Source organism: Pristiophorus japonicus, chromosome 23 (assembly GCF_044704955.1).
Source record: "Pristiophorus japonicus isolate sPriJap1 chromosome 23, sPriJap1.hap1, whole genome shotgun sequence".
In the NCBI taxonomy this organism is placed as follows: domain Eukaryota; kingdom Metazoa; phylum Chordata; class Chondrichthyes; family Pristiophoridae; genus Pristiophorus; species Pristiophorus japonicus.
Genome location: NC_091999.1, coordinates 10,987,666 through 11,014,601, shown reverse-complemented (window position 1 = coordinate 11,014,601; position 26,936 = coordinate 10,987,666). Strand labels below are relative to the sequence as shown.

General features: G+C 42.0%; 1 gene segment (V, D, J or C); it reads right to left on the bottom strand.

The window, feature by feature from the left end:
* Window positions 1-1,464: 1,464 nt before the first annotated feature.
* On the bottom strand, window positions 1,465-6,017 carry LOC139235727 (T cell receptor alpha variable 19-like). The segment is given in 3 exon segments: window positions 1,465-1,805; window positions 2,344-2,361; window positions 6,005-6,017. Coding segments are annotated over 3 exon segments (372 nt in total).
* Window positions 6,018-26,936: the final 20,919 nt, after the last annotated feature.

Below are 26,936 nucleotides of genomic sequence, written 5' to 3'. Positions count from 1 at the left end.
CGAATTGTAAGATACCCCTGTATGTTTAATTCCCAGTCTTGGCCACCCTGCAACCACGTTTCTGTAATGGCCACCAAATCATACCCATTTGTAATGATTTGTGCCGTCTACTCATTTATTTATTTCGAATGCTGCGTGCGTTTTGCTAGAGTGTTTCAATGCTCGTTTTTAAACCAGGATTTTTCGTTTAGACCACTCCTGCAGCCCCTTTATATTCATACATATTGTCCCTTCCTATCACCTTGTGGTTTACACTTACCCCAGTGCTCTGTAGCCTCCTGCCTTTTGCATTCTTTCTTGGATCCTGTTCATCTACGCTCTCACCCACTCTAACTAGCTCAGAGCCCTCTCCTGGGTTTCGAATACTCCTCGCATTGAGGCAGCGAGCTTTGAGGCTTGCCGTTTTATGACACGGTGATACTTTAGACATTTGCTGTACAGTGGCCCTTTTTATTTTTTGCCTTGGGTTTCTCTGCCCTCCACTTTTACTCATCTCCTTTCTGTCTTTTGCTTCCGTCTCCATTTTGTTTCCCTCTGTCTCCCTGCATTGGTACCCATCTCCCGACATATTAGTTTAACTCCTCCCCAACAGCACTAGCAAACACTCCCCCGAGTTTACAGTTAAATGTCCTCCTGCATTTCCCCATCCAGTGATTCATTTCTGTGTGCAGTTGAATTGAGGTAACCCTGATACAAACTGGTCCCCTTGCTCATTGACGGAAAGCGAGGCCCATACATGCCGTTTTACATCTGCTTGTCAATCATCAGCCAGTTTCCCTCTATAATATAATTGCACTCATCGATCTGCATATATATATATAATAAAGGTAATTTTGAGCGAGAGTGAATAGAACAATGTCGAATCTGTAAGGATTAGGTGTCAGCTGTTGAGCGTTCACACGTCAGTCCAGAGACTTGAGCACATATTCTGGTCTTATACTTCAGTGCAGTAGTCAGGGAATGCTGAATTATTGGAGATGGTGTCTTTTGCATTAGATTTTAATTCCGTCTGCTCTCTCAGGTGTTTGTAAACTATTCCAATATTTCGAAAAACAGCAGAGCAGTACGCCGCCGTGTCCTGCCCAATATTTATCCCTCAATCAATTTCACTAATAACAGTCCATCATAAAAACATTCCTCGTTGTGTGATCTTGCTTTGCATAGATTGGTTGCCGCGTTTATTACATTATAACAGTGACGACATTTCTAAAACGTATTGGTATCATTGTAAAATATTTTTTGACGTCCTGAGCTCGTGAAAGACGCTATATAAGTGCAATGTCTTCTTGGTTCCTTTCTTCCCTTTCACTTATGTGCCCGCAAGATATATTTCTATGAGTAAAGGTAAATACGTATGAGAATTAACAGTAGAATATCTGACCATAAATACAGGGATCAGCTCAGATACTCCCCTGATCACAGTGTTCCCCTGACACGCTGATATGTTGAGCGATGCTCGAAGCATTATTGTTCAGGTCCAGCCCAGCTCTGTGTCTCTGTGGGTTTCAGTGCGCAGTAATAGACCACGGAATCGGTCAGTTGTGTCTCAGACACATTCAGTGGGATGGTTCGGATCAAATCATTGAGCTTCGCTGAAAAACGGTCGCGAGGAAATCTCTCCTTTTCCTCGCTGTATTTGCTTCTCCGCAAAAGATATTCTATGGATCCGCTGGGAAACTGACGATACCAGAATAGATCAAACCCAGTTCTTGTAGCTGTATAATTACAGTGCAACTGAACATCGTCTCCTTCACTTACTGTGGTTACAGCTGCTGTCTGTGAAACGGAGTCCCCGCGAAAATGTCCTGCAAGAGCCCAGAGCGATATTAAATTAAACAATATCAATTCACTGTGTCTATCCCTCAGAATCAACCGGTCACCCCCAACATTTATCTGAGAAGTAACTCTGGGCAGTTTAATAGAAATACATTTCCCCACAGCTGCAAAGGGAAAGTGCTTGGAACGACTGAATAAAACTTCCATTAATGAACCTTCAGCGGGATCAGTTCCTCACCTTCACCTCTGAGGTGAAGGAAAACTCCAAACGGTCTGTGGATTTGAGACCCCTGTATCTGACAATGTCCGTCATTAGTACCGGCAGGCCTGGCGAATCTGTCTGTCATTCACCTGAACTCAACCGCTTTCATTCACTGGGAGATTTTGGCGAGTTTCCCCACGCAGTGTTCAGTGTTGAGTCAAGGTGCATCCTTATGGTCTTCACTTCAGATCAATCTGTTGATATTATTGTGTTCAGGATAGTGACCGATTAATTTGATTCAACAAGAGACAAAGACCGCAGCATTAGAGGTGTGCAAAACAGTGTTGTGCAACTTGTGAACTTACCAGTTGAAAGAGCTGCAGCTGTGATGAAAAAATAAAAAGTAACTTCCAACATGTTTGATGGCGGATTTCAATAGAATGGGTTGAACTTGAAATTTTTTTTCGTCAAGCGTGGGGAGATGTTGATTAATATCCGGCCTCTCTGCTGATTGGATCCTTCTTGCCAGAAAAAGCATGTGATGTGCAATCAACTCACGTGTCCTGTGTACTCCAATTCATCCAATCAGTTCACAGTTACCTTGTTCGCCATTTCAGCCAATCAGACTTCAGTTCCTTTTACTCCAATTCATCCAATGACCTTACAGCCCTTTGTTCTCCAAGTCAACCAATCTTGTCACTGCGCTTTGTCCTCCAATTCATCCATTCAGCTCACAGCTTGTTTGTTCTGCAATTCACAACGTCAGAGCGGGCAGCAGGGAAAGGACTGAAACGATTTCCGCCTGTGGATTAAACCCAATGTTGGCCCTTGAACAGCGACAGTATAAGTGTTGGAGGCAGTGAATGGCTATAGTTAACGTTGTTCTGGTGTCAGTGCCAGAGGCTCCCTTTAAAAGAGCTGCTCACTGACTATTAGAACAGCTGATACATAGTGATATTGCACATAATTTCACAGAGTCTACAGCAGAGAAATTGGTAATTAGGCCAAATTAGTTTTTATACTTTGGTTTATGTTCCATTATCACTTCACAATCCAGGTCACAGGTCTGAGTCAGTGACCGGAGATGAGAGTATGTTACTCTTTTTAGTACGGGCTGATTGCATCCCTGTAAGAATGTGGGGCGCAGCGCACAATAATAGATGTCAGAGTCAGAGCCATGAGCCCCGGAGATATTTAACGGTATCGATTTCTTGTCTTGGTCGAAATAAGCAGAGATCCGGTCTGGTAGATCTAGAGAGTGACCCCCCTGCTCCTTGTAATATCTCTTCAGTAAATATCTCGAAGCTTTCCCGAATACTGGATATACCAGAAGAGGTAGGGAAAGCTGTCGATGTGGATTAACTACAATGCAGTATTATTGTCTCTCCTTCCTTAGCCTTTAATTCTGCCGGATCCTGTGACACTGAATTTTCGCCATTCATTCCTGTTACAAAATACAGAATGCGTCAAAAGTCTGAGAGTGAATTTAAAACATGAAAGACACACAGACCTTTTAAACATAGACTCACCGGACAGCATGACCATTATTATCAATAAAGAATTTAGGAAATACATCGTCTCTGGATCAGAGTATGACAGAAAATAACAGAATGTTTTAAATAAATGCGATATTAAAGATTAAACCCAAATTAGGGGCAGGCTTCACATATTGAGAAACTGAGGGGCATGTCCCAGGGACAGGTTTGGCTGATCTCTCACAACTGTCTTTAGCTTTGCACCAATGAGTGTTAGTTGTGCCCGATTGCTGCATGATCTCTCCAAACTCTTTCCTTGACCGTTTGTGTGTGTCTCTCTCTCTCTCTCTCTCTCTCTCTCTCTCTCTCTCTCTCTCTCTCTCTCTCTCTCTCTCTCTCTCTCTCTCTCTCTCTCTCTCTCTCTCTCTCTCTCTCTCTCTCTCTCTCTCTCTCTCTCTCTCTCTCTCTCTCTCTCTCTCTCTCTGTCTACTTCGCTGTGTCTATTCCTCTCATTCTTTCTCTACCTCTCTCTCATTAAGGTGAAATAAGGTGTAGAAATTCCTGCAGTCAACGCATCCCATTAATAGTTGCAGTCTTCAGAAGATAGGTTATACACACACCAACTTTAACAAAAATACACATAATGATTGATATCTTTGGAACTTATTGAGGTATATTTAGTTGTACTTTGCTTGAGATGCAAATCTCTTTAATAAGTGCAGAGAGCGCACACTTGTGTCCAATACAAGCCTCACACAGAGCATTAGAAACAAGCACATGACCATGGACACCCGCACACAGACACCATAGACATACACACATACTCAAACTCACAAACTCAAACACATACACACACACAGAGTCACACACACACACGCATACTCACACTCACACATACACAGACTCACACACACAGACTCACACACACAACTACACTCACACACAGACATACACACACATTCGAATACACTCAGGCACACATACACACACATTCACACACTCACACACTCGCACACACTCAAACACAAACGCACACTTTCTGTCACACACATATTCAAGCATTCGCTGATACAGTCACACAGACTTCCACACACACTCACACACACAGCCACATTCGTACACACACACACTCAGACACATGCACACAAACATACAAACACAGATAGACACACACTAAAACACACACAGCCATACATACCAGAATAACATGGACGGGCACACAATGGTTGATATCTTGGGGAGGATATTGACGTATGTTCAGTTGTCAATATTTAGAAATGAATGAGCAACAGAGTGGATGTAAACTATTCCAAAATTGGATTCGTTAGGTCTCAGCAATGTACCAAAACTATTAACAACCAGTCAGTCAATTCCTGAGGATCTTATGACAAGCTGCATCCTCTCATCCCTGAGTCACAGATTGTGTTCTTGTCATATCATGCTTCTATTTTTGGACACAATCAGACCAGCCGCGTTCGATCTGTGTGACCTACTTGCTGCTTTCTTTAACTGATAAGTATTGGTCACTGATCAGATAAAAACATAAATTTCACCTTGATTCGGGTAGAAAATCGTCCACTGTTTTCAGATGCAATGGGGTCGCAATTCTCTAAACAGGTGCAATCTCTAAGGTAGGGGAAGTAAAGGGAAACAGTTAATGCTGTAGAGGTATCAGTAGAGGCTCCCAGTACCGGAGCTGCTCACTGACCATTAGATCTAACCACTGCTGATGTAAAGGTTATTATAGAAATTCAGCGGGTCCTGGGGCATTTGAACACAAAGACACGGTAAATTATACAAACGCCACCTGTTATATGAATGAAATTGGGAATGACTGACAAGTTTCAGCAGAATGGGAGAATGCAAGCAGCGGTTGGATCAGTGATACAATGGTGAGCTGATCATTAAAATACTTGCAGCATGACATTAATAATTATTGAAAAATTTTCATATTAAATATTACATAAAGGGACTGAGAGATTTTGTCCGTCTGAAACTCGCCCTCACACTGAAACCAAGAGTGAATACATCTGCCCACTGCCCTCTGGTGGTGACTTACTGTACAAGTTACAAGTTCAGCCGTATTGCAGTTCACGAGATCTGAGAACGAGAGAGGCCATTCGGGTGGTTTAGTCTGATCTATCCAGAGAGATCTTTACTCCCACCTCTCATTGTAGCCTCAAGTTTTTCCTTTAACTATGCTAGTATATTTCCCTCCACCATGCTGTATTGCACACATTAATCACTCGGTGTGTGTGCAAAGAACTTCATGATACCAGTCCTAAAATGAATTTTTCCACAGTGAATCCGTGTCCCCAGGTTTAATTTCCACAATTCAATTTAGGTTTTAATGTGGATACTCCTCTCAATGTCGTTGCAGTCAGGCGCTGGGATACAGTGCTGTTTAAATCAGTTCCTGTGCACAACTCGTTCATCATTCAGCTTCAGAAGAAGGGGTAGTTGCGGGAGAAAGTTAGCACCAGATGCCTAATTCTTTCTTCTCCCGTCCACTTCATTAGCACCGTCCACAGCTTCCATTTGCTTCTCTCACCCTGAGCCGCCATGCCGTCACCCAGCATCGAAGCACTGACCACGCTCGATCATCTCCGTTAGGCAGGCCACATCGTCTGCATGCCTCACACGAGGCTCCTAAACAAATGTAGAAGAGAATCGATCAGTGAAGGCAGGGTTCAGGTCCACATTCACTCTGATAAAACGAAGCATGTACTGTGGAGGCTTCCCGAGGTGCTGTATGTACCAGAACACATAAGGGTTAGTATTGCTGGTTTTCAAGGTGCAGGTTAGTGTGACATTACTTTCCGCCTCAACCATTATTTCAGGGACAGACTGTTCCACTGTATCTTGTTGGCTCCCTTCGAACAGAAAATAATAAAATTAATCATCATGATCATCATCATCATCGTCTCAAAGAACATAATCGTAATCATCAATATAATTTTACCAATAATAACTCCTTAGTTACAGCAGCCAGGGGGAGAAATTATTTTTAATTGGAAGGAAATACTTACTTTGAAGTAATATAACAATGAGCAGTGGTGCAAGACGGTTCCGCATGATGCTCCCAAAGTCTGTAACTCTGCAGTCCTGGAAATGCTCTGTGGGAGCAGAAGTACAGATCCCAGCGTCACTGCACTGCTGATCCTACCAATGCCAACAGGGAGCAGCGGCAGCAATCACTCCAATAACACAGGGCTGGCAAGGCGGGTCAGAGCGAGAGCGGCAAATGGAAGCTATGGGCGGGGCTGCCGTGGGCAATGTTACTGCAAGATTTGTCGATGCAATTACTGATTAATCATAGTGAGAATCATTTAACCACGGCGCCCTCTAACGGTGACTCTGAGGACTTCACACAGTCAGGATAATGGGCAGAGCAAATTATGAGTTAATCAATGGGGTGGTTTCCAGCGGCCAATTGTTTAGAGAAAATGTATATTGTTTCAGACAATTCAACTGTCTAAATATGCGGAAGAGGAATGTGCGTGAATGTAAAGGAAAGGACATTTTACTTTATTTCTCAATATGTTTATGGCTTTCTCTTAACTATTAGCACTGTCCTTCTCTCGTTACTTATCACCTTCTTTCGGCTTTTCTAATTTGCTGTCCTCTACACTTTCATTAATGCATAGCTTTGTCTCTTTGTCTTTCTCATTCTTTCTATCGTGCTTTCACTTTCTTTTCCTCTATCTATTTTTCCAGCTTTTTTCATTTTTCACTTTCTTTAAATCTTTCTCTTCTCTATTTCCCAATTGTTCTCTGATTCTATGAACTGTTTCTGTGTTGTTCATTCCATGTGATTATTAAGTTTTTTCGAAAGTTGCACCGAGTTTGGCCCAGATTTCTCTACCTACCTGAGACTTCGCAGTGGAATAAAATCCTTTCAGAATCCAGCGCGGGTTCAGCACGATCGACAACATCTGTTGGTACAGCCGACTGGTGAGCGCAACCCCGAGATACATCTATTGTTGATTCAAAGCAGAACGCCACCAATCCGGTTTAAGGTCCCTACCAACCGGGATCAAATTCTGAGCAAACTCGGCTTCGGCCAGGCAGAGTTTGTGGATACCAGAACCAATGCTGTGCTGTGGGCAAGAGTGTGGGGACAAACCCGGCTCTCGTACAACTTCTCCTCTCTGAGCAAAGTCTGAATTGATTGGGTAACAGTCAATTCCGTTCTGAAACGGCCAGTTGAGTCAAAGGGCGGTGGTCAATCCACAATCATATTATTCAATATAAATTAAGATGAAATTCCTTTTGTTTTCTCATTTCAGCTCACTAATGTTGTACTTTTCCTTCCAGTTTTGTTCTCTTTCCCATCGCTTATTTCAGCACCTAGTTTTAACCTACTTCACTGTTGAAGATTTCGGTAACTATTATACAATGTAATAATTTTGCAATTCCTATCGCAAATCTGCTTGCCCCGAATTTGTAATAAATGTGAAATTAACGCAGCTCTTATCGAGAGGAAGAGCTGTATAATTCTGAATATTGTTCTCACAGATTGATCATGCATATGACAACACTGCCTGTGACAGCCGCGCCCACAACGTCCGTTTGCTGCTGTCACTCTGCCATGCCTTGCCTGCCCTGTGTAATTGGAGAGACCGCTGTCGCTGTTCCCTGCTTCACATTGGTTGTGCCAGCAGTGCAGTGGAGCAGGGATCTCAATTGCTGCTCCGACAGAGGATTTCCAGGACTGCAGAGTTACAGATTCAGGGACCATCATGTGGAACCGTCTCGCATCGCTCCTCATTATTATATCATTTCTCAGTAAGTATTTCCTTCGCAATAATAATAATTCTGCCCCTGATGTTATTATTGGCAAAGTGATAATGAAGATGATCATGTGATGATTACTATTTCTATTATTTTATTTTAGAATGGAGCCAGCAAGATACAGTGGAACAGTCGGTTCTCGAAATGATGGTTGAAGAGGAAGGGAATGTCACACTAAACTGCAGCTTGAAAACCAGCATTCGTAGCCCTTCTGTATTCTGGTACAGTCAGCACCCCGGGCAGCCCCCACGTTATGTATATTACCTTATTGGAACAGCAGTAAACCGAAACCCCGACTTCACTGACCGATTCTCTTCTGCATTTCATAAAACGACTATGATTACCGAGCTAATGATCAGCAAGGCCTTGATCTCAGACACCGCCGTGTATTTCTGTGCCATGAGCCCCACACTGGTGCAGAGATATAGCGGAACCCGTACAAAAACCCACACTGGTAATTCCAGTCGGTGCTTACCAGATGGCGCTCACACGATGATAAACAAAGCGATAAGTAAGCCTCCACAGTGAGATTCACGGAGACCTTCTTAAAAGTCAAATAAAATACAATTCTTAAAAAGAAGCGGTGGCGTTCACTGGTGGAATTATATTAAAGCACATTCAAATAGAAATATACTGCGCAAAGGCATCTGTGGCACATTTTCTTTCAATGCCCTCCATGCATGCCTATCCCATCTCACCCCTTGTCTCCAGTCTTTATCCATAATTATTTGATATCTCTTCTTCCTTTTTTTAGTTTAACGATGTAAAACCTTTGCTTCAGCTCATCTCTCTGTTTCTCTCGCTGTGGTCCTTTGTCATTCTATTTTCACTGTCTATCTTTTTCCATATCTCTGTGTCTCTCGTCTCCATCTGATTCTCACTGTATGTATCTCATTAGCTCCCTGTCTGGCTCTGCCTATCTCCCTCTCTCTATGTCTCTCTGTCTCTCACAATGTCCCTTTTTCTGTATCTCTCTCGCTTTCTCTCTCTCTGTTCTTCGCTCTGTCTCTCGCTCTGCCTCAATCTCGCATTGTTTCACTCTCTCATTATCTCTCACTTACTTCCCCTCTGTTTATTTAAATTTGGTTCTCTATCTATTTCGTTCCATCTGTCTCTGCCTAAATATTTCGTTTTAAGCTACATTTGTACCTGTCTGAGGTATGACTGCGCTAAACCAAATCTCTCTTTTTATTACTCTTGGCACTTTCATAAATATTGGTTGTGGCAGAGAGAATGATGTTTTAAGATGTGTCGTAGTGTGCTGGTTAAGCTATTCAACAAATAATCCCTAGCCGTGAGCTAATAATCTAGAGTGCGCTTGTTCAACTTCTACTATGTTAGTTTAGAAATTTCAATTCAGATGTTTTACAAATAAATAAGAAGCAATTATCGATAATAATGATCGTGAAACTGGGATTGTGATAAAACGCCAACTACATCATTAAAGTCCTTAATTGGGAAGGAAAAGTGCTGCCTGATCCGGCTCTGTCCCTTATGGGGCTCCGTTGCAACACACAGCATGGTTGTCTCTTGACTGTTCGGTGAAGTGGCCCAATAAGCCAGTCAATTGTATCAAACGCATGCAAAGAGCAGAAATGCAGCAGTCCAAGAAAAAGGATCACCATCAGCTTATCAAGCGGAATCTGGGGAATGGCCAATAATTCTTGGGATCCTCAGTGACCTCACGAGAATTAATAAGAAAGGAAAACATACGAACATAAGAAAATAAGAAATAGGAGCAGGAGTAGTCCATTTGGCTTCATGAGCCTGCTTCGCCATTCAAAAAGATGATGGCTGATCTGATTCCGGCCTCAACCCCATTTCTCCGCGAGATCCCCATAAACCTTGACTCCCTTATTGTTCAAAAATCTGTATATCTCCAACTTAAATACATCCAATGAACGAGACTTCACAGCTCTCTGAGTAAGAGAAACCCAAAGATTCAGGACCCTCTGAGAGAAGAAATTACTCCTCATTTTCTACTTAACTCGTAGAATGGACAAGGTAGAATCGGTGGATGTTGTGTATTTGGATTTTCAAAAGGCTTTTACAAGGTCCCATGCAAGAGATTCGTGTGCTAAATTAAAGCACATGGTATTGGAGCTAATGTATTGACGTTGATTGACGTGGCAGCCAGGAAGCAAAGGGTAGGAATAAACGGATCCTTTTCAGAATGGCAGGCAGTGACTAGTGGGGGTACAGCACGTTTCGGTGCTGGGAACCCAGCTATTCACAATATGCATTAATAATTTAATGGAGGGAATTTAACGTAATATCTCCAAGTTTGCAGATGACACTAAGCTGGGTGGTAGTGTGAGCTGTGAGGAGGATGCTAAGAGGCTGCAAGGTGACTTTGACAAGTTAGGTGAGTGGGCAAATGCATGGCAGATGCAGTATAATGAAGGTATATGTGACGTTATCCACTTGGGTGGCAAAAACAGGAAGGCAGAATATTATCCGAATGGTAACAGATAAGGAAAAAGGGAGGTGCAATGAGACCTGGGTGTCATGGTATATCAGTCATTGAAATTTGGCATGCAGGTACAGCAGGCGGTGAAGAAAGCAAATGGCATGTTGGTCTTCATAGCGAGAGGATTTGAGTATAGGAGCAGGGGGGATCTTACTGCAGTTTCACAGGGCCTTGGTGAGGCCACACTTTGAATATTGTGTACAGCTTTGGTCTCCTAATCTGAGGAAGGACATTCTTGCTATTGAGTGAGTGCAGCGAAGCTTCACGAGACTGATGCCCGGATGGCAGGACTGACATATGAAGAAAGACTGCATCGACGAGGCTTATATTCACTGGAATTGAGAAGAATGGGAGGGGATCTTACAGAAACATTTAAAATTCTGACGGGGTTGGACATGGTAGATGCAAGAAGAATGTTGCGATGTGGGAGCAGTCCAGAATCAGGGGTCACAGTCGAAGGATACGGGGTAAGCCAATTAGTACCGAGATAAGGAGAAACTTCTTCACTCAGAGAATTGTGAACCTGTGGTATTCTCTACCACAGAAAGTTTTTGAGGCCAGTACGTTGGATATATTCAAAAGGGAGTTAAATATGGTCCTTGAGGCTAAAGGGATCAATGGTATGGAGAAAAACCATGAATGGGGTTGTAAAGTTGCATGATCTGCCATTATCATATTGAATGGTGGTGCAGGCTCGAAGGACCGAATGGCTTAATCCTGCGCCTATTGTCTATGTTTCTAAGTTTCTATGTTTAAATGGGCGACCCCGTATTCTGAAACTATGCCCCAGAGTTCTAGGTACCGGCACTAGCGGAAATAGCCACTCTTCATGCACCGTGATAAGCCCCCTCATAATCGTGTATGTTTCAATAGACCATCTTTGTCTTCAGAACTCCAATAAGTACATGCCCTATCTGCTCAACCTTTCTTAATAAGACAACCTCTTCTTCTCAGGAATCAATCTCGTGAAACATCTCTGAACAGCCTCCAATGCAATTGTATCTTTCCTTAAATAAGGTGACCAAACTGTACGCAATGTAGCAGGTGTGGTCTCACCAATACTGGGTATATTTGTAGCAGGACTTCTCTGCTTTAATATTCTTCCCCCTTACAATAAAGGCTAACATTTCACTTCCCTTCCTAATTCCATGCTGTACCTGCAGGCTAACGTTTTTGAGTTTCCTGTACCAGGACCACAGATACCTCTGTAGCATTGCATTTTGTAATCTCTCCAAATTTAAAATAATAATTAGCTTTTTATTTTTCCTCCCAAGTTCGATAACTTCACATTTTTGGAAAATATACTCAATTAGTCAAATTGTTGCCTACGTAATTAGCCTATCTATATTGCTTTGTAGATTATTTGCTTCCAACACACATCTTGCTTCCAAACTTAATTTTATATCATTAGTAAATTTGTTTATATGACACTCGGTCCCTTCATCCGAGTAATTAATACAAATTGTAAATAGATAAGGCCCCAGCACTGATCTCTTTAGCACCCCACTTGTTACTGTTTGCCAACCTGAAAATGACCCATTTATCTTAGAATCTCTGCTTTCTGTTCTTCATCCAATCCACTATGAACGCTAATATATTACCCCTAAACCCGTGAGCTCTTATCTTGTGCAATAATCTTTACGTGGCATCTTATTGAATGCATTATGGAGATAGAAATACACAACATCTACTGCTTCCACGATATCCACCCTCCTCGTTACTTCCTCAAAGAACTGGAGCAAATTTGTTAAACATGACTTTCCTTTCATGAAACCATGTTGCCTCTGCTTGGCTGCATTCTGATTTTCTAACGGACCTGCTGCTAGGTCCTCAATGATGGACTGTAGCATTTTCCCAATGACATATATTAGGCTAACTTGGATGTAGTATCTTGCTTTCTGTCTCTCTCCTTACTTAAATAGGTGCATCACATTTGCGGTTTTCAAGTCCACTGGGGCCTCGCCAGAATCCAGGGAATGTTGGTAGATTACAAGCATTGGATTCACTATCTCTGCAGCCACCCCCTTGAGAACGTAGGATGCAGTCCATCGGGGTAAAAGGGACCTATCCACATTTAGACCCATTAGTTTGCTGTAAGAGGCAATGGCATTTATTTCTGTTTGCTGCCAGAGATTGGCAGTCGATTTCTAGAATGATGGAAAGGCTTGAGCGGATGAATTACTTGCTGCTATATTCCTATTGGTTTATTATGTTGGGATAAAGAAATAAATAAAATCAATATAATCTCCATTTTCAAAATTACATTATAAATTAACATGTTCGACTTGAGGATAACTGATCCTACTTCACAATGTCGATTATTAGCCACTATGATTATTTGCTGTTCAACAACCTACTGAATGAAAGAATACTTAAAGAGTTAAAATTACTTTTATTCCCATTCTTAGTTTTATTCAAAGTCCCATCAAGTATCAAAACTAACAGAACAAACTTGGGCTGTGCTAGACCCTTTCAAGAGCTGATATCTCACAGTCACAGCTCTGAGACAGGGGTCACAGACCGCACCAAATGGGACTCGTGTGCTCTGCAGCAAACGGCCCGTGACCAATGACGCTGAATCAATGGGAGAAACAGCCAATCATGGCACTGTAACGTGGAAATTAATTGTGTCGTCATCCACTGCCGAGCACACCGGCGGCCAACATTTTGTGACGTAGAGTCCGCCACATTTGTGTGACCTAACACGATGTGAATGGTTTCCGTTCATTTACATAAAGTGGCTCGATTGAAACACATCAACTTGCACGAAAATAACTTCGGTATCTTAATCGATAAAAGAGAGAAATATACAGTTGTCGCTGGAAAGGTTGGTGAGGTGCACATGTGTGACCATTTCTGCCAGACTCCAGCGGGACCCATGTCACAGATAGCGGCTTTTGTCTGCCGATTTGAATTGTGGGAGCCGCAGCCCTCCATGGCCCGGAGGTCACCGAGTGAATCCGGCAAAAGATACATTTTTGTGATGAGAAAATCAATTTTTTCACAGAAGCAGCTGAAACTGTGGTAAATTGGATATGAGTCTCTAAAGAGTATTTTAAAGGGTGTGAGGAGCGATAAGGGGATTACAGACTTGATGGGCTTAATCGCTCCCTGAACCTTACCGAGCCCGGTGACAGCGAGAACACGACAGCAAAATAAGATGAGATTAGAGTGGAGGGCAGTCCCGGATAGGGGGTGCCAGGGAAAGTGATTGGGGCAGGGAAATAATTTAATCATCATCTGCACCTATTCGCAAACAACTCCATCCATTCCCTTCATAATAGTCGTTAATTCTTCCTTCCCTTAACCAACTGTCCTATTATACCACAGGAGACATCATGCGTGAACTCCAGGTGTTTAGAGGAAAAAGTGCGCCACATCAGCAAAAAAAGCCGGACAGTACTATGGTCTGATTAGAAACAACTGGAGATGTTCCCCTCGCCAGGAGCCGCTGAAGGAATCCGTTGAGGTGGTAAAGGACGTGCAGTCAAACTTCAGGGAAACAGGGAGCGAAGGACTGAAGGACAATGGTTGAAAAACAGAGACAGCACCTAGTGTAATAAAAACAGTGACATGGTCGAGTGCATAAATAACTGTGACTGCGTCTAGTGTAATATAAATAGAGATAGGATCTGGTGCAGCAATAACTGAGCAGGGCCGAGTGCAACATAAACAGAGACGTGGTCGAATGTAATATAAAGAGTGACAGCGCATGGCGTAATGTAAACAGAGACACGGTCAATAATAACTGGGTTAGGACCTAATTTAATATAAACAGAGATAGTGCCTCGTGTAATATAAATAGAGACTTGGTCTAGTGTGATATAAACAGATGCAGGGTCTGGCGTAAGAGAAACAGCGACAGGATCCAATGTAATAGAAAGAGAGACGTGGTTGAGTATAGTAATAACTGAGACACAGTCAGTGGAATATAAACAAAGACATGGTCTTTTGTAATATAAACAGCGACAGGATCTAATGTAATATAAATAGAGACATGGTCTAGTAGAGTAAAAACTGAGACAGGGCTTTGTGTAATATAAATAGATACATGTCCTTGTGCAGTACAAGCTGATGCAGATCCAAGTGCAAGATCGACACAACTGTCTGTTTATGACACCCTGAAGTATAATTTTGGATTGAAGAATTGTTACCCTCCCCAATCAGACCTCCCAGTGATATTGGACCATGAGATAGAGAAATATCGCAGGTTCACTGTTATTTTCTTGTCCTACTCCGTAACGCCTATTGTTTGTGTATAGTCTCTTGCCCTAAATATAAAAATTTGTGCGGTGATAAGACACAGAAATGTTTCCGGGAATTCCCAGCTGTCACCCGTTAAACTGTCGGATCTGTAAGTTTTGGAGAAATATGAGGTTTTGGAGCTCCATTCTTGGCGACAGGACGTAGAGTGAATCCGCTCTGTGAAACATTAATTATCAATCTATAAAGAACACTGCTGTGTGAGTATTTTGTATTATTATTATGCCAGGTTATTGCTGTTACTATTTTGTTAAGAATTATGACTCCAACTTCTGCCATTTTATTGCACTGGTTTTGTTGCCTCGCTATTTACATTAATTCGGAAATTTCATGTTTAAGTTTTTGATTATGTCCAGGTCACCAACACAAATATGCATCCATTTTCCTGAACTAGATGTACTTCACATTAATAATAGCACTATTCATAACTATGGAATATTAATATCGTAAAAATGCAAGTCATTCGATATTCCGAATCTTCCAACATGGAGACCAAGCAGAAAACTCCGTGAATCAAAGTTGATTAACGTTTCGCTCTTGATGATTGAACTAAATGCTGAATCAAAACACTATCAACATAAGTTCCTCATCAATATTTCATAAAAAACAATCCCACACAGGAACAACATGGGTTAGATAGAGAGTAACGCTCCCTTTACACTGTCCCACCAAAAACTTCCAGGACAGGTACTGCACGGGTACGATATAGAGCAAAGCTCCCACTTCATTAGCCCATCAAACACTCCCAGTGCAGGTGAAACACAGGTTATATAGAGAGTAGAGCTCTCTCTGCACTGTCCCATCAAACAATCCCGGGACAGTTAAAGCACGAGTTGGAGGCAGGGTAAAGTTCCCTCCACATTCTATCACCAAACAGTCGCAGGGCAGGTACAGCAACCTTTTGATTCAGAAAAATCTCCCTAAACACAGTCCCTTCAAACACTCGCAGGGCAGTTACAGCCCGTGTTAGATACAGAGTTAACCTGCCGCTATACTGTCCTATCAAAGAGTGCCAGGGCAGCTACAGCACGGGCTAGATACAGAGTAACGACGCCCCACTCCCCCACCCCCGCCCCCAATCCCTGTACTATCCAAATAAAGACTCCCAGCGCAAGCACAGCACCGGGTAAGTTAAGTTTCTGGCTGGAGCAGGTATAATTTTGGTGAAATTGTGAAAACAAAACTTGCATTTCCACCTAAACAATGAATCTTATTATTAATATGTTAAAACTAATAGCACTGATGACGTATTTTACTTAACATAAGTAATCTCTTGCTGATTGTAATTCTATCACACTGGATTCTGACATCCGTGGTACCCTCAGTCCCTGCGATGAGTGATTCTGATATAGGTTCCTCACCTCTTTATTTTTCCATGTCTCACTGCAGTGCAATACACCGCGACATTTGACAGACACGCAGCGTTCATGGTGAGAGTGGTGTAGAATTTCTCACGGTCCATAGACACTTTAAACCTGAGCTCAAGAAGGAGCTGGCATATTACGGAGACTGATTGGTTAATTGTTTGTGTTTTGTGATGAAGCAATATGGTTTGTCTTTCGGTTTCCTGATACACCGATATTTCAAATCTTACCGAGTGACAAGGAGCTGCTACCAAAGCAGTAATAAGAATTAAACTGAAGATACATCCAAGGAGAATATAATAAAATGAGTGGCTATGGGAAGACTGGATTTATCTATCGATCAATCGATTTATCTATCTATCTATCTATCTATCTATCTATCTATCTATCTATCTATCTATCTATCTATCTATCTATCTATCTATCTATCTATCTATCTATCTATCTATCTATCTATCTATCTATCTATCTATCTATCTATCTATCTATCTATCTATCTATCTATCTATCTATCTATCTATCTATCTATCTACCTATCTATCTATCTATCTATCTATCTGTCTGTCTGTCTATCTATCTATCTATCTATCTATCTATCTATCTATCTATCTATCTATCTATCTATCTATCTATTATCTCTCTCTCTATCTATCTATCTATCTATCTATCTATCTATCTATCTATCTATCTATCTATCGATATATCTATCCAACTACATCTCTATCTATCTATCTGTCTATCTATCTAACTATCTATTTATCTATCTATCTATCTATCTATCTATCTATCTATCTATCTATCTATCTATCTATCTATCTATCTATCTATCTATCTATCTATCTATCTATCTATCTATCTATCTATCTACCTATCTATTCACTCAGTAGTGTACAACCAAACATAAAAAAACCTAAGTTAATATGGTTCGAAGCACTATGTTGGTAGTTACAACTCGTATATGTCGTAATTTTACCAGGTGGATGTTTAAACATGTGGAAGTACCATTTCTGAACGCCACCGGCATTTCTAAAGGACTTAATTCGGGGAAAGGTTTATGTTGCAGCTGAAAGACGACAACAAACAAGATACTGTGCAGCTGGAGCCGATCTTCGCCTCACCTAGTCTGCACCACACAGTGATACACTCCGGCGCCTCTGGCCGCGGTTCCATCTATTGAGATGGAGTTGGACTTCTTTGCTCGGTCAAAGGACAGTTTGTAGCGCCCTGTACTCTCATTCCCCTGGTATATGGAGCCGATAAATGTTGGCGGCCCTGTCAGTAGTTGTTTGCACCAAGCTGTGGAATCCATAGCACCAAAGGAGAGCCCGCAGTCCAGTTCAGCCCGTTGTCCTTACCGTGACACCACATGCTGAGGGTGTGAGCTCCGATCCTCGCACAGAACGTCTGTGAAAAAAACAAAGTCACTCACCAAACACAAGATGATAAGAAATTGCTAAAGTCAAGGCGTCTGATCGGATAAATAAACTCACATAACAGCACCATTGCTCCATCTGGAAATTGGTCCTTACAGAGGTTCTTGTTGATGACGATAAAGATGGACAAAAGCGGATCAATTCGGGTCTGATTTCCAAACTGGACTGTTTGGCCGAATCCCTGAATTTTAATCGTGATGACAGGGATGTGAGAGGAGAGCTTTACATTCGCCTCATACAGTGTGCGACATTCTCATCAATTGGCCTATTATGGGATGTTGTCACCTGACGTCATTCCCAGTCCCAGGCGTGGATTGGCTGTATCTCAAAACAACGAACTCTTGAATCTGGAATGCCTCTGACACCTATGTGTAATAACAGATTAAAATGTTCAGAATGATTTGATCTGTGTCGCATTTAAATCTGAAATAGTCATCACGATCTTGGAATCAAAGAATTTCACACCTTGTTCCTAACTTTCTGAATCTGAACCCCTAAATTTTACTCCACCTTTACTCCTTTAAATGAATATTTACTTCGTTACCGTGAGTTCATATGGTCTCTGATCTCGATGCTTTCGTTGTCTTAGGCAAAGGAAACCTGCAATTTTTTGATTGTGCTTTAAGTTCTATAGCAACGTGAAAACTCCTGACGGACAGGCGTTCCCCCTGCTGTTGGTGGTTTTGGATAAATGTGTATTTGTCGAATTTGTCAAACGAAGTGCTCTCTCCCAGAATAATTTGGATTGCTTTCCTATTTATTTTAATGAGAAGAGGAGGTTTACTGCAGGGAGAGATTAAACCCCCGCGGATCTAAATATTTTAGTAACTTCCATTTTCATTTATTTCATTTGAAGTAACAATAAATAATAAATCTGAAAATGCCATATAAAGTTATGCGAAGTTATTTTTAATTCATTCGCTGGATGCATTCGACGCTGGCAAGGCCAGAATTTAGTGGCCATACCTGATAGGTTCTTAATAAGTATTTAGTAATATGACGCCACTATATTTGATGTGCACCAGTGAAATCACGGTTACTGACTAAATCCGGTCCTTTGAGGTGGCTACCTCATTCACCCTTACTGTAACCCTGTATATCTTTGTCAGCTGACATTAAATGGCAATAATACAATTATAAATCTTTGTTTTCCAAAGCGACACACAGGCTTATGAGAATAAATATCCTGATATCGATTAATAAGAGGAATGAACATAATTATGATGGGTGTGTCACTGTTTGCCTCAGTATGCATCTTTGAGTAGTAAACAGCCCGGAGACGAAGCGGTGACTTTCAGCACACCGAAAATATTATAACCAATCTTTTTGTCAACAAACAAATTGAACTGTCCACTATCGTCGGTTGTATTAGTTTGATAGGCGGAGACTGTAAATTCCGGTGTCCGGCCTGGTAATTGTCGGTAACACAAAACCCTATAACTGTGGCTGGTGGTCACATCGCACTGGATTTGAAATGAATGTCTATCCGCGGCCGTCACCTGCTCGGTTTGCGATATTACGTCCTAACAACAGACCCCTGGTAAGAAAAGACAAACACGCAACACGTTCAACAGGTTTATTTTCCAATCTAGTATGCTGAAGTCAGAATACTTACATGGAAATAAGAATTTGAATGTCCCGATTCGACGTACTGTACTGCAAGATATTGGATATGTAAATTCCAGCGCTGTCGATTGTCTGCAAATCTGTCTGTATGTTTGGTAAGATCGATAATAGAAACATAGAAACATAGAAAATAGGTGCAGGAGTTGGCCATTCGGCCCTTAGAGCCTGCACCGCCATTCAATGAGTTCATGGCTGAACATGCAACTTCAGTACCCCATTCCTGCTTTCTCGCCATACCCCTTGATCCCCTTAGTAGTAAGGGCTAAGATAACCGATGTTATCATTTGCTAGCTACCGGTAAAGGTAGCTGATCCTTATAGCGTGGCTCTTCTATGTCCAAAACCAAATAGCTGACGTATTTCAAACCGACGCACCCGATATTTAGTCTGGTGTCACTTTGTAAACGTCAGAAGCGATTGGTGTCTGTTCACTATGGTGGATCAATGCAATGGGTCCGAAGCAATTCTATCTGCTGTGGTAAACGGCCCAGACAAAAGGGATTAAAGCGTCTCCATTTCTGGTGGTGACTGGGGTGGTCCATGTGTCGGACAGAGTCACTGATCAGGCAACGGGGACTGTGGAATACATGGAGAGAAATTAACGTTAGCGGTCCCGATGGATGGACTCACCCACGCGAGACAGGATAAATAAAGACGATTATGGCAGATGTAACTTAATCTAGAAAAGTGTAAAGTATTGTACATGAGAAGGGACAATGAAGAACATAAATACTTCATGCATGGTGTTTAAATAGCTGGCGGTGAATTTAAAAGAGAGTGGAATAAATGCCCCACATGCGCAAGGAATGCAGCGGAGAACCGTTGGGATATTCGCCAGTGTCTAGCGTCACTATACAAGAGATGTTCACATTGACAGGTTCAAACTGATTTAATATCTGTTGGCGCCATTTGTTTAATTGCAGCATTCAGCTGTACAACACAGACAATACATGTGCAAGGAAATTACTTCAATAATACTGTACCCTTAGGAACAATGTAACTCCACTTCTCTATAAGAACAGTGTTATTTCCAGGCTCGAGCAAGGATTTCCAGCGTTATTATTTTAGCTACAAACAACTTCATCTCTGAGTTGGGTTTCCATTTTGTTGGTGAAATCAGATGTTGGATAATATAAAACAAGACCAATGCATTCGCAATTGTAATTAGTAATGAGAAATATATTTACAGAAACTATCAACTTATGTTGACAAGCTCATTTACAGTCAAGTAATGTGTGGAACTGTTCAACTGTAAGTGGACAATATAATATAAGTGACCATAAATCTGAGAGGGGAGGAGGAATTTCCCATTAATTTTTATCAAAAACAAATCAGTCCGTATGTTTTGATGAAACGTGACCCACGTGGGAAACAATGGTCAGTCAGCGCCATCTGGAGGCCGGGTCCTCTTTGAGCTGAACTCGCAGACATTGTTCACTATTTGTCCTCTCGCTCTGCCTATTTCATTCAGAATCACATGCGGATGTCCCGATACATGCGCGGTACCGTCCCCCAAACCCCATCAATGCTGAGCCCCGAGCCGCCCTCACAGGTTCACCTCTTTAGTCCCAGAGGCACGTTTGTGCCGGGCAGAGTGGGATATTGTGCTCAGATTGATACACAACAGCGATGCCTTCTCCAGGAATTGTCTCGGCCTTGAGCCACTGGCGGTTCCTTTACATAAGTCGAAAGGATCCGACATGAGGCTGGACTTTACTTTAGTGATTATCTCCCTGAATTTCTTACTTTCCCCTTCCTGTGAGTGTCGTCACAATCAGTCTGTTGGAAATATTTAACATCTTAAATGTATTTTTTATTGTTTATATATTATTATTTTATGTTATTTTATATTGTATTTTAACTACATTGTATTATATTAAGTTGTATTGTGTTATATTGCTTGAGGTTATATTATGTTATATTCTACTTTATTACGTTATAAAATTATATGATATTAATTACATTGTATTAATTATATGATATAATAATTTATTGTGTATTCTATTATAGTATATCTACTTCTCATATGATATATTATATCATATGATATAATTTTACATCATATTAAAATCTAAATACCCGTCTTAGGTGCCATGGGCAGTGAAGACGTATCGCAGTTTTCCAACCAGTGGTTTTAAACGAAGGGGATAATGTATCACTGACCTGCATCAGCACAGTCGCAGGACTGATCGTGCAATGGTATAGACAATACCCGAGGAGAACTGTGCAGCACCTAGCAACTGGTACCAGCGATCAGAGCAGGATCGCGGCTCGGTTCAGTTCAACAGAGAAGCGCAGTGCTCTAATTGTTGGTGACGCTCGAGCAACAGACGCCGCAACCTTTTCTGTGCGGTGAAGACACAGTGCTAGCAAGATCAGCAGAGAGAGTACAAAAACCTTCCGTGGGCCTCAGGTCTTCTATCCTCTGCCGTTATTAGAGCGCTGGATGATTTATAACACTGTCCCTGTGAACGCCCCTTCAGACTCCCAATAAGGGAAACCTGCTCCGGATCTCAGTTTACTCTTTAACATCAGACGAGAAGATTCAACATTTTATTAAAAATTTGCTCTTTTCTGTCGCACTCTAAGAAGGGCTCCCCGTGTACTACCCTTGTGCCTTGCTGATAATTGTCGTGCTACCCGGTGAGTATATGTATACATGCTCAGTATGTGCTTCATGGGTTATGTACAATCCATGAACTTTCACACATTTTGTGTTTTGTTACAGCAACCAGGGGTGCAGGCGCAGTATGCTAGTATCCATCTGAATTAACGGTTAGATGAACAGACCATAATACTCATATGTAGGTTCTCCAGATCCGATAGTTTGTCCTTCCTCTGCTGCTACATCAGCACCCCTGGTAAGCTCTGAGATACTTCCAGAGGAGTTATCACTTCGGGCAGGTTGATAATTCTCTGTATTTCCCAGATCAGTTCTCTGCAGATTTGGACAAGGATCAGGACACGAATGCAACACGTATTTCCTCTCGCAAAATGACAGAATTTGGTCTTCGTCACTTTCTGATCAAACTAACCCCAGACAGAAAAGCACGAAAGATCTCATGGTTGGAGACAGTTCAGAGAATGTTCACCAGGTTGATTCCGGCGGCTGACGGGGTTGACTTATGTGGAAATGTTGATTAGGTTGGGCCTCTACTCATTGGAATTCAGAAAAATGAGAGGTGATCTTATCGAAACATAAGATTATGCGGGGGCTTGACAAGTGGAATACAGTAAGGATGTTTCCACCGATGTGGGAGGCTGCAACTAGAGGGCATGATCTAAGAATAAGTGGACGCCCATTTAAAGCAGAGACATTTCTTCTCTCAGAGGGTTGTAAATCTGTGAAATTAGCTGCCTCAGAGAGCTGTGGAACCTGGGACATTGAATAAATTTGAGGCAGATGTAGACAGTTTCTTCAATGATAAGGGCATAAAGGGTTATTGGGAGCGGGCGGAGAAGTGGAGCTGAGTCCATGGTCAGATCAGCCATGATCTTATTGAATGGCAGAGCTGATTCTAGAGGCCTTAGGGCCTACTAATACTCCTATGTCTTCTGTTGTTATGTTCTTATGCAACTATAAATACATGCTGAAATTAATGTCCGGGGCCTTTTCACGCTGTACTTCACTACACAGTGATTGACCCCCCGTCCTGCACACTTAGGTAAATGTTCTTTCTACACTTGCTTGTAGCCACCTAATATTGTCCTGATATTTCGCCTCCCATTAGTGTGGATATTATCTAATTATTGAGCTTTGAGCCTCTACCGGCTTCTGCCGACACCATTGCACGATGTCAATATCCAGGGTTGTATATTCGCAATCTTAATGCAGCGAACACCCTGATGACACCTCTATTGTCACCGGAGACTGAGCTACTGGATTCGCACATGATCGCCTGTGAAGAAAGGAGAACAGTAGAACATGAGCTTACGCATTATCGATTACAACTTGTGTCTATCTGTGTGTGTGTATGTAACCTCCCATGAACCCAGCTATTCATTGTATGGAGAGATCAGATTGCCTGACAAATTCTTTGCATCAGTCTGCTAACTTGGGTTTTTCAAATAATTCAGTACTTACTGCACAGCCGCCTGTATTATGAGAAATAAGTCTGATTGAATCACTCGCAGTAACTTCGAATGGAATGAGGCAGAGTTTGAGAGGGATAGAGGTAACCCGCGGCCTGTCCAGCTCACCGTTCCACCCACACGCTGCAGGGGGCGACCCATTTGTGACTTCCTTTGCCTGCGGTCATTGTTGGCTTTGATGTTTGCATCACGTGACTTTCCAATTCCTACACTTGAGTTTGGCACCGTCTGCTGGCGGATTTTGTTCAATTCGATTTAAAATAACGTCATTGAGGGGATTTATGTTTTATGGATCATATATAAAAGACCTGTGCCAGATATTGCATCTCCAAACTCTAGATTTGAGCTGGTTCATAAGGAATATTTCTGAAGCTGTGCAAACATTTCTTCTTCCTCCCACTCTATTTATTTCAATTCACTTGCTCAGTGAGCAGGACCAGTTTGGCCACAGACTTCTCCACCACGCCAACACCCTTTCCATTACATCAGCTGCGATTTCAGTTGATTGGCGCTGCGCACTTTCTGCGGTTGCACAGAGAGTTGAATTCACTCAATTGTGTATCTGCGGCTGCCCCACCCACACCTTCCGTTTGCTGCTCTTGCTCTGACCCGCCTTTTGTTATTGGAGAGATTGATGCCACTGCTCCCTCTTCGTCATTGTTTGGATCAGAAGTACAGTGGAGTGGGGCTCTGTATTTCCGTCCCGACAGAGGATTTTCCAGACTGCAGTGCATCAGACTCAGGGACGATCATCCGGCACCATCCTTCGCCACTCCTCATCATTAAATCTCTTCTCAGTAAGGATTTCCTTCCCAGTAAAAATCTATTCGCCCCCAGACTGCTGCAACCCAGCTGTTATTATTGACCAAGTGGTGACAGTGATGATAATAACTATTACTATTTTATTATGTCAGAAGTAGACCACCAAGACACAGTAGAACCTCCAGTTCCGGAAATTACGGTTAAAGAGGCAATGTGATGTAACACGAGCCTTGAAAGCAAGTGGTCCGTCACGTTATGTGTGCTGGTACCGTCAGCACCTCGTACAGCCGTCGGGATTTGGGTTGTGGGTCACATTTCAGGGGAGGCCGCGTTGTTCTGATGTTTTTGAATCCCTCTAATGATTTCTAAATTCATTCCTGAATTGCCCCACCATTAAGTTATTTTCCTGCCGACTGGAGCGTGAGGTCTGCTTGCGATTCTGACAATGAATCAGAACTGTTTTTTTATCTGTTTCACTAAGATTGAAAGTTTGAGGTGCCCATGATATGAACATGGATTGGAAGCATTGTCTATCAAACAACTTATTATGATAGTAACAGCAAGATTGTTATTAATATTAAACATTATTCCATATGGATAGCTACTCATTTGTTTGATTTGGATGGACACTCTCCTGCGATTAGTACTACCAGTCCCGGTTTATTCCCGGTTTTCCCACTGACCCCTTGACTTTGTCACATTGCGGCAGCGGTTTTATACGAGTCTCCCTTTGGTTCCTGCCCCTGTGTCAGTTTCTGCCCACAGGAATACACCGCACTGTCAAACAGCCGTAAGTCGCCGATGGTGAAATTCCCCTCACGTTGCGAAGTATCAAGAGATGTGGAAAATCGAGCAGCCACGCCCTCTGCTCTGAAAACATCCCCGTATGATGGGAGGTTGATTAAGATTGTGGGTCCTTTTTCGCTGCCCTGTCAGTACCGCTGTAAGGAATCAGAGGAATAGCTGTAATTAATTGTCACCGCATCTCCTTCAAACTGTGTCGCAGTCACCAGCCCCTGTGAGATTGAGTCTGTGCCACAAACAGCTGCAGAAATTGAGAATACAGAACTTCAACCATTTTTCATCACTTTGTTGTAACTAAATCATTACGTCACGGAAAATATTGCAAATAGAGAGAAAACAACGTTATAAATATTTCAATGGCAACAGGAAGAAGATTTTGTACTTGTAAACTGTACCAGTTAAGAGAGCTGCAGCTGTGACGATTGAATAAACACGTTACACCCAACATATTTACAGAGAGTTGATTGCGGATTGGAACAGCACGGTTTGAACCTGAAATAGTTTTAATCAAAAGTTGTGAAGATGTTGATTAATATCCGGTGTTTTTGCCGATTGGTTCATTCCTGTCCGTGTCAGCAGGCGGGTCTTTTTTCTGCAATTCGTCGAATCAGTTCACAGATCCTTTGTTCTCCAATTGATGCAATCGGCTCACAGTTCCTCTGTTCTCCAATTGAGTACATGAAAGCGAGCAGCGCTAAACGGAATGAAATTGTTCTCACAACAGAGAACTGGACGGGAATTAAACCCAATGTCGGTCATTTAACAGGTGAGATAGAGGCAGTGAAGCGAAATAGTTAATGCTCTTCTGTTATCAGTGTAGGTGACTCCCATTAAAAAAATGCTCACTTACTATTAGAACTACCCATAGCCAATAGAAAGTGGGATATAGAAGGCCTCTGAGTCCTGAGGGATTTGAACACCAGGATGTGGTAGATCTGACAAAAGTCACCAACAATATGAGAGAAAATAATTACAATATGCAAAGAAATCAGTAGCAGTAGAACTTTAATAGATGTTAGGTCAATGTGATGAACCCTTCCCTTGCAGAAAGAATAGAGCTTGTCAAACTGTACAGAAGGAAGGAGTCAACATCTTGCAAGAAGTTCTGATTAACCCTTTCCTTACCGGATGAATGGAACTGTACACAACAAAGGAGACTACATATTCAGGAGAGCTGTGGAAGCATGCTAAGATTGGCTGATCGGAAATTGCAAGAGATATTGTACTGGAGCGCCCAGCCTTTGTCTCACGGTGCCTCACTGCACAGTAATAAATTCCAGCCTCTGAGACTGCGTTGCTGTCCATAACGAGAATGTTATAACCTCTTAACTTTTTATTGCGTCAATGAAGAATTTGAATCGTCCATCAGTGACGTTGGCCAGGATAGTAGATATGATAAATTTCAGGTCACGGTTCTGCACGTTGGCTCTACCATAATATACGATCAGAACCGCTGGTCCTCGCATTGCACGGGCTTTTACTCGATCCCCCCTTTTATGCAAACACCTGCTGTGATCGGTGGATCACAGCCTCGCCACCGAAAACTGCAGATACAAAGGAGGTGGAAAATTAGACACAATAAATTAATTTTAACAGCGAATGTTTTTCAGCACACCGACACTCACCTAAAATCAAAAAGTGAAAATTATCATTCCATTCATGGTATTTCCCTAATTTATGCAAGTTCTTAGTTTATCCTATTGGATCAAGAATATTATTGGAAATTCGATTATTTCGGGCTTATTCTGATGTGTCATCGTCGATGTGATTTTCAGGTATGATGGTAAGTATATTTTATTTCCTCACTGAGACCAGGGAGGAATGCTACTGCTGACGCTTTATTCTAACTAACACGCCCTCTGGTTGCACCGTTTAT